Source organism: Salmo trutta, unplaced genomic scaffold, assembly GCF_901001165.1.
Source record: "Salmo trutta unplaced genomic scaffold, fSalTru1.1, whole genome shotgun sequence".
NCBI classification, from domain to species: Eukaryota; Metazoa; Chordata; class Actinopteri; order Salmoniformes; family Salmonidae; genus Salmo; species Salmo trutta.
In genome coordinates, this window is record NW_021822802.1 from 67,624 (window position 1) to 81,637 (window position 14,014).

At 47.2% G+C, this 14,014-nt stretch overlaps 1 protein-coding gene across 5 annotated transcripts in view; it reads right to left on the reverse strand.

Moving 5' to 3' along the window:
* Positions 1 to 12,307, reverse strand: part of LOC115184945 (hepatitis A virus cellular receptor 1-like) — a 31,896-nt gene extending 19,589 nt beyond the window's left edge. For 4 of the 5 annotated variants that reach the window (XM_029745527.1, XM_029745528.1, XM_029745529.1 and 1 more), the window contains exons 1-2: positions 12,086 to 12,307; positions 11,132 to 11,443 (exon numbers count right to left, since the gene is read on the reverse strand). In XM_029745527.1, the coding sequence (XP_029601387.1) occupies positions 11,132 to 11,443; positions 12,086 to 12,125 (352 nt within the window). In that variant the 5' untranslated portion in view covers positions 12,126 to 12,307. Of the gene's footprint in view, positions 1 to 10,457; positions 11,020 to 11,131; positions 11,444 to 12,085 lie in introns of those variants that run through there. The other variant, XM_029745530.1, reaches the window with a different exon arrangement.
* Positions 12,308 to 14,014: the final 1,707 nt, after the last annotated feature.

Sequence of the window (14,014 nt, forward strand, 5' to 3'; positions counted from 1 at the left end):
GGTCAGGCTCTGGTAGATGTTGTTTTCTAGAAGCTGTTCCAGGGTCAGGCTCTGGTAGATGTTGTATTCTAGAAGCTGTTCCAGGGTCAGGCTCTGGTAGATGTTGTTTTCTAGAAGCTGTTCCAGGGTCAGGCTCTGGTAGATGTTGTCTTCTGGAAGTTGTTCCAGGGTCAGGCTCTGGTAGATGTTGTTTTCTAGAAGCTGTTCCAGGGTCAGGCTCTGGTAGATGTTGTTTTCTAGAAGCTGTTCCAGGGTCAGGCTCTGGTAGATGTTGTTTTCTAGAAGCTGTTCCAGGGTCAGGCTCTGGTAGATGTTGTATTCTAGAAGTTGTTCCAGGGTCAGGCTCTGGTAGATGTTGTATTCTAGAAGTTGCTCCAGGGTCAGGCTCTGGTAGATGTTGTATTCTAGAAGTTGTTCCAGGGTCAGGCTCTGGTAGATGTTGTTTTCTAGAAGCTGTTCCAGGGTCAGGCTCTGGTAGATGTTGTTTTCTAGAAGCTGTTCCAGGGTCAGGCTCTGGTAGATGTTGTATTCTAGAAGCTGTTCCAGGGTCAGGCTCTGGTAGATGTTGTTTTCTAGAAGCTGTTCCAGGGTCAGGCTCTGGTAGATGTTGTCTTCTGGAAGTTGTCCCAATTTCAGACTGTGATAGTGGATGGCTTAGCCAGTGATATTCATATCTAAGTTCTCATCTATTGTCAAGCTAACTTGGCTGCTGACTGCAGCTTATATGGGCTGTGGATCTACAGTATGTGGGCGTAGAGACCAAACATTACAGCAGTGTCTATGCTGTCAGGATCTATGTTGGGGGTGATTCCAGTGCTTGTGACAGGGTTCATGGTCTCATTGTCAGAACTGAGGGTGTTCTGGTGCTGGACGACCAGCAGCAGCAGAGAGAAAAGACACATGAACAGCAGTGCTGAGATACACGCCACCGTGGTTAGAACTAGGAGAGTCAGCCTGGACGGTGAAGAGAGAGAGAAGAGAAACTGGTGTCCACCTGGTGTATAACACACACACACACACACACACACGTGTATATAACTCAGTGTTGAGTATGGTTGTTTGTCCTGTTGGGGGGAGGGTTCTCCAGGTCTGTAAAGTCAGTAACTGAAGGGAAACAGTGAAAGGTGAATTACTGCTCTTTAAACACAAACAGTTTCCCAGTAGGTGAGAAACAGATCTGAGAAGAAAAACCAGCACAGTTCTCTGTTACGAGAAAAACCCCTCACCTGTGATAAACAGACTCACACAGGCTCAACAATATCCTAGACCTCTACTAGACAGGGTTAGGATTCAAACACAGGCTCAACAATATCCTGGACCTCTATTAGACAGGGTTAGGATTAAGACACATGCTCAACAATATCCTAGACCTCTATCAAACAGGGTTAGGATTTAAACACAGGCTCAACAATATCCTAGACCTCTATCAAACAGGGTTAGGATTTAAACACAGGCTCAACATTATCCTAAACCTCTATTAGACAGGGTTAGGATTAAAACACAGGCTCAACATTATCCTGGACCTCTATTAGACAGGGTTAGGATTAAAACACAGGCTCAACAATATCCTAGACCTCTATTAGACAGGGTTAGGATTAAAACACAGGCTCAACATTATCCTAGACCTCTAATAGACAAGGTGAGGATTAAAACACAGGCTCAACATTATCCTGGACCTCTATTAGACAGGGTTAGGATTAAAACACAGGCTCAACATTATCCTAAACCTCTATTAGACAGGGTTAGGATTAAAACACAGGCTCAACAATATCCTAGTCCTCTAATAGACAGGGTTAGGATTAAAACACAGGCTCAACATTATCCTAAACCTCTATTAGACAGGGTTAGGATTAAAGCACAGGCTCAATATTATCCTAAACCTCTATTAGACAGGGTTTGGATTAAAACACCGGCTCAACATTATCCTAAACCTCTATTAGACAGGGTTAGGATTAAATCACAGGCTCAACAATATCCTAGACCTCTAATAGACAGGGTTAGGATTAAACACAGGCTCAACAATATCCTGGACCTCTATTAGACAGGGTTAGGATTAAAACACAGGCTCAACAATAACCTGGACCTCTAATAGACAGGGTTAGGATTAAAACAAAGGCTCAACATTATCCTGGACCTCTAATAGACAGGGTTAGGATTAAAACACAGGCTCAACAATATCCTAGACCTCTATTAGACAGGGTTAGGATTAAAACACAGGCTCAACAATATCCTAGACCTCTAATAGACAGGGTTAGGATTAAAACAAAGGCTCAACAATATCCTGGACCTCTATTACACCCTACAGTACTCCTGTTATAGTACCTTCACTACAAACACACTGACATAAACACACTACACATTAACAATGTTTTAAACATTTTGATGAGTTTTAATGAAATGCTTTAAAATGCACAGTTTATTTACATATACAATAGATATGTCAATCTCAAAGATAGAACTGACTATTATGGTATTACTGTCCTAATCATTAGAACAGCCAAAATGAAGCCAAGATGATATGACAAAACACATAGTTCATATTTACACAAATATTTACAATAATATTGGTTTACTTTCACAAAATCTGGAGATAAAAGTGATTTTAAAGCCAGATGTTCATATTTTACATACATTATATACAGTAAAACCACATGAGCTGTTTTAATACAATATGTCAAGGAGGATTTCAAACAGGAAAGGGATTGTTTTTTTCATGTCATTCCAAGATGGCGGCTCTGTGGTGACAACCCTTCATCTCTCTACAGGGAGCTTCCCTTCATCCCAGATGGCACCTTGTTCCCTATAGAGTACTGCCTTTGACCAGGGTCCATATGAGGGTCCGTAATAGGGTGTCATTTGGGATGCATCCCTTGTATAGATTATATAGTACTACATTATTTTGGGTAGCTGGGCTGTAGAGTAGAGGGCATCTTCTGGAGTGTCTTTAGAGAGGTGTACAGCAGAGTATCTTGTAGATTCTACAGTATCTTTGGGTAGCTGGGCTGTAGAATAGATGGAATCATCCTGGGTTCCACTGGCTGTTAGAGGGCTTGAGGAGACTCTAGAATCTTTGGGTAGATCCACATTGGAAAGGATGTGTCACGTCCTGACCAGTAAAAGGGGTTATTTGTCATAATAGTATGGTCAGGGCGTGGCAGGGGGTGTTTGTTTTGTGTGTTTTAGTGTTTTTGATTTTTGGTCTATGTTTTCTAGATCTATGGTTAAATCTAGTTTTTCTATTTCTATGTTGTTTTTTGGCATGACCTCCAATTAGAGGCAGCTGGTTGTCGTCTCTAATTGGAGGCCATATTTAGTTGATGTTGTTTCACTTGTGTTTTGTGGGTGGTCGTTTCCTGTATAGCCTGTGTTGCCTTACTGAACTGTTTCATCGTTTTGTTATTTTGGTTTAAGTGTTCACGTTACTTCAATAAAAAGAAGATGAGCACTCTACACGCTGCGCCTTGGTCCCCTTTGTACGACCCGCGTTACAAAACCACCCACCATGACTGGATCAAGCGGCGTGCCCAGGAAGAGATGGACACCTGGTCACACATGGAATGGTTGTAGAGGAGAAACTGGACTTGGGGCCAAGTCATTGACAGATATTGGAGCCTACCGGGCAAGAACGAGAGGAACCCCCAAAACATTTTTGTGGGGGGGGCACACGGGTAGTTTGGCTGGGCCAGGGGTGAGCCCTGGGCCAACTCCCCGTGCTTATAGTGGTGAGCATATGCCTGCTTCTCACACTCTCTCTCCGGTATGCCTCCATAGCCCAGTATGTCCTGTTCCTGCTCCTCGCACTCGCCCTGAGGTGCGTGTCACCAGTCTGGCACCTCCTGTGCCAGCCCCACACATCAGGCCTCCAGTGCGCCTGCCCAGCCCAGAACGTCCTGTTCCTGCTCCTCGCACTCTCCCTCCAGTGCACATCCATAACCCGGTACAGCCAGTGCCTGCTGTGAGCACTCGGCCCTTAGTGCGTCTCCCCAGTCCGGTGAGACCGATTCCTGCTCCTCGCACTCTCCCTCCAGTGCGCATCCATAACCTGGTACAGCCAGGGCCTGCTGTGAGCACTCGGCCCTTAGTGCGTCTCCCCAGTCTGGTGAGACCGATTCCTGCTCCTCGCACTCTCCCTCCAGTGCACATTCCCCGTCCAGAGCTTCCGGCGACAGTTCCCCGTCCAGAGCGTCCGGGGACAGTTCCCCGTCCAGAGCGTCCGGCGACAGTTCCCCGTCCAGAGCGTCCGGCGACAGTTTACAGTCCGGAACCTGCTGAGACGGCCTACAGTCCGGGACCTGCTGAGACGGCCTGCAGTCCGGGACCTGCTGAGACGCCCTGCAGTCCGGGACCTGCTGAGACGTCCTACAGTCCGGGACCTGCTGAGACAGCCTGCAGTCCGGGACCTGCTGAGACGGCCTGCAGTCCGGGACCTGCTGAGACGGCCTGCAGTCCGGGACCTGCTGAGACGCCCTGCAGTCCGGGACCTGCTGAGACGGCCTACAGTCCGGGACCTGCTGAGACGGCCTGCAGTCCGGGACCTGCTGAGACGGCGTGCAGTCCGGGACCTGCTGAGACGGCCTGCAGTCCGGGACCTGCTGAGACGGCCTGCAGTCCGGGACCTGCTGAGACGTCCTACAGTCCGGGACCTGCTGAGACGGCCTGCAGTCCGGGACCTGCTGAGACGGCCTGCAGTCCGGGACCTGCTGAGACGGCCTGCAGTCCGGGACCTGCTGAGACGGCCTGCAGTCCGGGACCTGCTGAGACGGCCTGCAGTCAGGGACCTGCTGAGACGTCCTACAGTCCGGGACCTGCTGAGACGGCCTGCAGGCTGAGACGGCCTGCAGTCCGGGACCTGCTGAGACGGCCTGCAGTCCGGGACCTGCTGAGACGGCCTGCAGTCCGGGACCTGCTGAGACGGCCTGCAGTTCGGAACCTGCTGAGACGCCCTGCAGTCCGGGACCTGCTGAGACGCCCTGCAGTCCGAGACCTGCTGAGACGGCGTGCAGTCCGGGACCTGCTGAGACGGCCTGCAGTCCGGGACCTGCTGAGACGGCCTGCAGTCCGGGACCTGCTGAGACGGCGTGCAGTCCGGGACCTGCTGAGACGGCCTGCAGTCCGGGACCTGCTGAGACGGCCTGCAGTCCGGGACCTGCTGAGACGGCCTGCAGTCCGGGACCTGCTGAGACGTCCTACAGTCCGGGACCTGCTGAGACGGCCTGCAGTCCGGGACCTGCTGAGACGGCCTGCAGTCCGGGACCTGCTGAGACGGCCTGCAGTTCGGGACCTGCTGAGACGGCCTGCAATCCGGGACCTGCTGAGACGGTCTGCAACCCGGAGCCTTCAGCTGTGGTCTGCAGCCCGGAGCCTTCAGCGGTGGTCTGCAGCCCAGAGCCTTCAGCGGAGGTTGGCAGGTTAGAACGGGGGCTAAGACCTCCAATTAGAGGCAGCTGGTTGTCATTGTCTCTAATTGGAGGCCATATTTATTTTATGTTGTTTCACTTGTGTTTATTTGATGTTGTTTCACTTGTGTTTTGTGGGTGGTTGTTTCCTGTATAGCCTGTGTTGCCTTACGGAACTGTTTCGTCGTTTTGTTATTTTGGTTTAAGTGTTCACGTTACGTCAATAATAAGAAGATGAGCACTCTACACGCGCCTTGGTCCCCTTTGTATGACCCACGTTACAGGATGAGAGAAGTTGGGCCATCTGCAGTAGAAAAGCTTGGATTTTTATCATCTTTGGGAAGTCCACAGTAGAATAGCTTGAATTTATTTCATATTTGGAGAAGCTGGCATTAGCATAGATGTCACAGTGTGGAATCAAGTATGGGTAACTGCATTCGTGGAGTGTGTCTGTGCCGGTTAGGCAGGTTAGGATAATTACAGTTGGAGGTTAGGATAATTATTGTGGCAGGTTAGGATAATTAACATACATTTTTATTTAACCAGGGCAAGTCAGTAAAAAAAACTGCCAAACTGTCACGACTTCCGCCGAAGTCGGTCCCTCTCCTTGTTCGGGCGGTGTTCGGCGGTCGACGTCACCGACCTTCTAGCCATCACTGATCCATTTTTCATTTTCCATTGGTTTTGTCTTTTCTTCCTTCACACCTGGTTCCAATCCCATCAATTACATGTTGTGTATTTAACCCTCTGTTTCTCCTCATGTCCTTGTTGGAGGTTGTTTTGTTTGTATGTGATGTGCTATTTAGTGTTGGTGTGCAACGGGTTTTGTACCCACTTGTTATTTTGTACATTTTGAAGTTTTGTCAGCATTTATTAAACCACTCCGTTTATACCAAGTTCGTTCTCCTGTGCCTGACTTCCCTGCCACCAACATGCACCCCTTACACAAACCCTAACCCGGACGACGCTGGGTGAATTGTGCGCCACCTCATGGGACTCCCAATCACGGACGGTTGTGATACAGCCTGCAATCGAAGCAGGGTCTGTAGTGACGCCTCTAGCACTGAGATGCAGTGCATTAGACCACTGAGCCAATCAGGAGCAGTTAATGGGGCAGGAGAATTAATGTGGCAGGTTAGTAGAAACAAAATAGCAGGTTAGGAGAATTAACGTTTATGGTTAGGATAACTAACGTGGCAGATAGCTAACAAAATAGCAGGTTAGGAGAATTAACTTTGTCGGAAAAGAATGGAGGGCCCTCAGCCAATATGAGTCAAGGTTCAAACCAAAGCATGTCAATGAAGAACTACACTGTTAATATGGCTGCATTTACACAGGTCACCCAATTATTGGCTAAATATCTAATCTGATTGGTCAAAAGACCAATCATTAAGATCAGAATTGGACTGCCTGTGTTAACGCAGCCTATGAGTCTGAGAATCCATTATCTGTTGAAACTGAGCTGTCTAATGAACAAGTGCTGTTTGCAGCAGGTTCTTCATGTTGACAGATTGAGGAATGATAACAGACTACAGTAGAAACCCACTAGAGGATTCTGTAGACTCACACACTCAACCCTTAGATGTTTAGTTAGATGTTTAGTTTACCACCTCCCTGTCTATCACCTCTACACTACAGGTTGTTATGGACTCACACACACACACACACACCCTGATATGTCTCACCTCTCCAGTAGGGTCAGGTTGTGTGTTGGAGGAGACTGGTGGTGGTGGTGTTCTCCTGGTTCCTCTCCTCTGTCTGTAGAACAGGAGCAGGACCAGTCCTAGCACTGTCACCATGACTACCAGACCAGCACTGGTCCACACCATCAGACCTGACCACAGACAGGAGGAGAGACTTCTGTCTATCTCCTCCTTTGAATTCCATGCTGTCACAGTCACTAGCCCATTCAAGCTTAACATCCTTATCATTTATCGCCCTCCAGGTTCCCTTGGAGAGTTCATCAATGAGCTTGACGCCTTGATAAGTTCCTTTCCTGAGGATGGCTCACCCCTCACAGTTTTGGGTGACTTTAACCTCCCTATGTCTACCTTTGACTCACTTCTCTCTGCCTCCTTCTTTCCACTCCTCTCCTCTTTTGACCTCACCCTCTCACCGTCCCCCCCTACTCACAAGGCAGGCAATACGCTTGACCTCATCTTTACTAGATGTTCTTCTACTAATCTCACTGCAACTCCCCTCCAAGTCTCCGACCACTACCTTGTATCCTTTTCCCTCTCGCTCTCCTCCAACACTACTCACTCTGCTCCTACTCAGATGATATTGCGCCGTCGCAACCTTCGCTCTTTCTCTCCCGCTACTCTCTCCTCTTCCATCCTATCATCTCTTCCCTCTGCTCAATCCTTCTCCAACCAATCTCCTGATTCTGCCTCCTCAACCCTCCTCTCCTCCCTTTCTGCATCCTTTGACTCTCTATGACCCCTATCCTCCCGGCCGGCTCGGTCCTCCCCTCCTGCTCTGTGGCTTGACGACTCATTGCGAGCTCATCAACTCATCCTTGACCGCTGGCTACGTCCCTTCCGTCTTCAAGAGAGTGAGAGTTGCACCCCTTTCTCAAAAAACCTACACTCGATCCCTCCGGTGTCAACAACTACAGACCAGTATCCCTTCTTTCTTTTCTCTCCAAAACTCTTGAGCGTGCCGTCCTTGGCCAGCTCTCTTGCTATCTCTCTCAGAATGACCTTCTTGATCCAAATCAGTCAGGTTTCAAGACTGGTCATTCAACTGAGACTGCTCTTCTCTGTGTCACGGAGGATCTCCGCACTGCTCAAGCTAACTCTCTCTCCTCTGCTCTCATCCTTCTAGACCTATCTGCTGCCTTTGATACTGTGAACCATCAGATCCTCCTCTCCACCCTCTCCGAGTTGGGCATCTCCGGCGCGGCTCACTCTTGGATTGCGTCCTACCTGACAGGTCGCTCCTACCAGGTGGCGTGGCGAGAATCCGTCTCCGCACCACGTGCTCTCACCACTGGTGTCCCCCAGGGCTCAGTTCTAGGCCCTCTCCTATTCTCGTTATACACCAAGTCACTTGGCTCTGTCATATCCTCACATGGTCTCTCCTATCATTGCTACGCAGACGACACACAATTATTCTTCTCCTTTCCCCCTTCTGATAACCAGGTGGCGAATCACATCTCTGCATGTCTGGCAGACATATCAGTGTGGATGACGGATCACCACCTTAAGCTGAACCTCGGCAAGACGGAGCTGCTCTTCCTCCCGGGGAAGGACTGCCCGTTCCATGATCTTGCCATCACGGTTGACAACTCCATTGTGTCCTCCTCCCAGAGTGCTAAGAGCCTTGGCGTGACCCTGGACAACACCCTGTCGTTCTCCGCTAGCTGTGAGGGGAACGGCACCTCCGTACCTTCAGGCTCTGATGAGTCCCTACACCAAAACAAGGGCAATGCGTTCATCCACCTCTGGCCTACTAGGCACCCCTACCTCTGCGGAAGCACATTTCCCGCTCAGCCCAGTCAAAACTGTTCGCTGCTCTGGCACCCCAATGGTGGAACAAGCTCCTTCACGACGCCAGGACAGTGGAGTCAATCACCACCTTCTGGAGACACCTGAAACCCCACCTCTTTAAGGAATACCTGGGATAGGATAAAGTAATCCTTATCATAGATACCATCAGTCCTGACCACAGACAGGTGGAAAGACTTTACAGAGTACTGTATATATCATAGATACCATCAGACCTGACCACAGACAGGAGGAGAGACTTTACAGAGTACTGTATATATCATAGATACCATCAGACCTGACCACAGACAGGAGGAGATACTTTACAGAGTACTGTATATATCATAGATACCATCAGACCTGACCACAGACAGGAGGAGAGACTTTACAGAGTACTGTATATATCATAGATACCATCAGACCTGACCACAGACAGGAGGAGAGACTTTACAGAGTACTGTATATATCATAGATACCATCAGACCTGACCACAGACAGGAGGAGAGACTTTACAGAGTACTGTATATATCATAGATACCATCAGACCTGACCACAGACAGGAGGAGATACTTTACAGAGTACTGTATATATCATAGATACCATCAGACCTGACCACAGACAGGAGGAGAGACTTTACAGAGTACTGTATATATCATAGATACCATCAGACCTGACCACAGGCAGGAGGAGAGACTTTATTATGGTTGAACAAAGCTGGTCAGTTTGCTAAAATTCCCAGGTTTTTCTGAAATTACCAGATTTTTGCAAACACTATACTTTCCAGACTATAAATATCATAGATGGATAGATACAACTGTCATTTGGTCGGTTTGTTGGTAGACTGGTGGATAGGTCAGTCAATAAGATAAGGTAGGTTGTTTGGTCGGACGGTCCGTCCGTCCGTCCGTCCGTCCGACCAAACAACCTACCTAAACAACCTAAACTGAACAAATATTTCTGGGTGGCCTTGGTAAAATTGCCTGAGGAGCCGTTTCCTCTCTTTGGCAGAGTGCTTTGGGTCTTCATTAAGATTCCTTAATAACGCCAACAGCTCTTCATGTGTTGTTCTTTGAGTACGGACGGACGGACGGACGGACGGACAGTGAAATAAAGGCGTGATAAAGGAAGAGACGTAACTATCTTACTAGCTGTGGGATGACAACTATAAAGGAAGACTTCATTATCTTCCTAGCTATGGGATGACAACTATAAAGGAAGAGACTTCACTATCTTCCTAGCTGTGGGATGACAACTATAAGTAAGAGTAAGATAGTAAGATCGAGTAAGATAGTGATCAGTGTAACCATAGCAACAGAGGCCATGGTGTCAGCAGCTGCTTTCCACAAAACCTCAAGTGTTGCATCACTTCCTGCATCCACATGACAACATAGTCCCTGCTACCACATAACAGAGCACCATTATATTTTAGGCACCACTGAAATCAGAATACATGAAACTTAACAGCAATGTGTCCTGCAAGAGAGTAATCCTAGAGAATCTAGAGAGCGAGCGAGAGAGAGAAACAGACAGACAGAGAGAGGTGGGGTGTCCGAGAGAGAGAGAGAGTGAAAAAAGAGAGCGAGAGAGAAAAGTAGTGACATTTGTCCAATGCTTGAACATGTACAACTGTTTTTTATCCAGCATTACAGCATTTCATATCACAACATATTAGTAGTAATGTCTGAGATGAGAGATTCATCATATCACAACATATTAGTTGTAATGTCTGAGATGAGAGATTCATCATATCACAACATATTAGTAGTAATGTCTGAGATGAGAGATTCATCATACCTGCTCTTGATAGACAACCACTGACGTCTCCAGAAACGTTGTGGAGAGGTTAGAGGATGTTGTTAGGTTTGGGAGGGTTGTGGAGGTGTATGGGGATGTTGTAGAGAGGTTTGGGAGGGTTGTGGAGGTGTATGGGGATGTTGTAGAGAGGTTTGGGAGGGTTGTGGAGGTGTATGGGGATGTTGTAGAGAGGTTTGGGAGGGTTGTGGAGGTGTATGGGGATGTTGTAGAGAGGTTTGGGAGGGTTGTGGAGGTGTATGGGGATGTTGTAGAGAGGTTTGTGAGGGTTGTGGAGACATGGGGTCTGGAGGTGAGTGGTGACGGTGTAGGAATGGGAGGAGCTGTGAGTCAACAGAAAGTACAGATAAACACCAATACTGAAACAACTTCATGTCAGGAAATAAGTCAGGAAGTGAATTACTAGATACAAATGTATATGGAGTATTCTCTTACCATCTGTAACTATGAGACGCAACTCTTGGAATGTGTCCTTTATAGTTCGGTCCACTCCACACCAGTAGGTCCCAGAGTCTGACTTCCTCAGGTCCTTGATGGTCACATAGAATACATCTCCCTTGTCTTCTATACTGTATCTATCTTGAGATGCATTCTTAATCCCTTTAGTTTCAACCAGAATGTCTTTACCAGAACATGTCCCCTTGCAGAAGTATTTGTTGTTGTTCCCTGCCAATGTGAATGAGCAGCCCACAGTGACTTGTCCTCCTACCACTTCCTTAGTGACAGCTGACTCCACAACACACAGAGCTGTCAAACAGAAACACACAGTACAGACACAACTGATGACCTATGAGATATACTTTAAACCTGCTAAAATCTAACTTTAACCCTGCTCAAATCGTACTTTAACCCTGCTCAAATCTAACTTTAACCCTGCTCAAATCGTACTTTAACCCTGCTCAAATCGTACTTTAACCCTGCTCAAATCATACTTTAACCCTGCTCAAATCGTACTTTAACCCTGCTCAAATCGTACTTTAACCCTACCCAAATCTTACTTTTTGCAAAGCTGTCATCAAGGCAAAGGGTGGCTACTTTGAAGAGTCTCAAATATAAAATACATTTTGATTTATTTAATACCTTTTTTGTTACTACATGATTCCATATGTGTTATTTCACAGTTTTGTTGTCTTCGCTATTATTCTACAATGTAGAAAACAGAAAAATAAAGAAAATTCTGGAATGAGTAGGTGTCCAAACTTTTGACTGGTACTGTATCTTATTCCTTATGTACTATATGATCCAGACAGTATGATAGAAACTGATACAGACAGACAGACAGACAGACAGACAGACAGACAGACAGACAGACAGACAGACAGACAGACAGACAGACAGACAGACAGACAGACAGACAGACAGACAGACAGACAGACAGACAGAACTCACCTGAAAGGAGACAGCAGGAGACAACACGGAGTATCTTCATTCTGGACAGTTAATCCTCAGTTACTATACTGTTAAAGTTACTTTACTAACACATTAACTGTACTGTTGAAGTTACTTTACTACCATAGTTACTATACTGTTAAAGTTAATTTACTATCACAGTTAATATACTGTTAAAGTTACTTTACTACACTCCAGCAAACACAGGTCCACAACAGCTTGTCTGTAAGCTACTAGTTTGACAGCAGGGTGTTTCTGAAGTGCTCGTCTTTCCTTATTGAAAGCTCCTCCCTCCTCTGACACCCCTCTCTCTCTATATATATAGATATATATAGATATATATAGATAGATATGTCTTGCTTGCATTGCCAAAGCAGATTTATATCCAGATTTATATCCATCTCTGTCTCTCTCATTTCAATTAATTTCAAAGGGATTTATTGGGAGGGGAAACATATGTTTACATTGCCAAAGCAAGTGAAGTAAAATGCATGTCAGAGAGATTGAGATGGTGGTGGTGGAGGTTTGGGCTTTAGCTTGCACATCTTGTTAATTTCTATGTAGTGACCTCAATGTCTCCAGGTCTATGTGCTGCAGAGTGAAACTGGTTCAAACTGGCCGGAGGTTAGACTTCTAAACCACCAGAGAACTCAGCTAGCTGTGGTGACTAAGTGTTAAAACTGTCAACTTCTCTGTTCTAAAGTTACCATGTTTGTTTCAGCAGAGGAGGAACACATTGTTGAGATGATGACATTATAGTTAAAGTATACATCGTTATACACTGCTCAAAAAAATAAAGGGAACACTTAAACAACACATCCTAGATCTGAATGAAAGAAATAGTCTTATTAAATACTTTTTTCTTTACATAGTTGAATGTGCTGACAACAAAATCACACAAAAATAATCAATGGAAATCCAATTTATCAACCCATGGAGGTCTGGATTTGGAGTCACACTCAAAATTAAAGTGGAAAACCACACTACAGGCTTATCCAACTTTGATGTAATGTCCTTAAAACAAGTCAAAATGAGGCTCAGTAGTGTGTGTGGCCTCCACGTGCCTGTATGACCTCCCTACAATGCCTGGGCATGCTCCTGATGAGGTGGCGGATGGTCTGCTGAGGGATCTCCTCCCAGACCTGGACTAAAGCATCCGCCAACTCCTGGACAGTCTGTGGTGCAACGTAGCGTTGGTGGATGGAGCGAGACATGATGTCCCAGATGTGCTCAATTGGATTCAGGTCTGGGGAACGGGCGGGCCAGTCCATAGCATTAATGCCTTCCTCTTGCAGGAACTGCTGACACACTCCAGCCACATGAGGTCTAGCATTGTCTTGCTATAGGACGAACCCAGGGCCACCAGCATATGATCTCACAAGGGGTCTGAGGATCTCATCTCGGTACCTAATGGCAGTCAGGCTACCTCTGGCGAGCACATGGAGGGCTGTGCGGCCCCCCAAATAAATGCCACCCCACACCATGACTGACCCACCGCCAAACCGGTCATGCTGGAGGATCTTGCAGGCAGCAGAACATTCTCCCCGGCGTCTCCAGACTCTGTCATGTCTGTCACGTGCTCAGTGTGAACCTGCTTTCATCTGTGAAGAGCACAGGGCGCCAGTGGCGAATTTGCCAATCTTAGTGTTCTCTGGCAAATGCCAAACGTCCTGCACGGTGTTGGGCTGTAAGCACAACTCCCACCTGTGGACGTCGGACCCTCATACCACCCTCATGGAGTCTGTTTCTGACCGTTTGAGCAGACACATGCACATTTGTGGCCTGCTGGAGGTCATTTTGCAGGGCTCTGGCAGTGCTCCTCCTGCTCCTCCTTGCACAAAGGTGGAGGTAGCGGTCCTGCTGCTGGGTTGTTGCCCTCCTACGGCCTCCTCCACGACTCCTGATGTACTGGCCTGTCTCCTGGTAGCG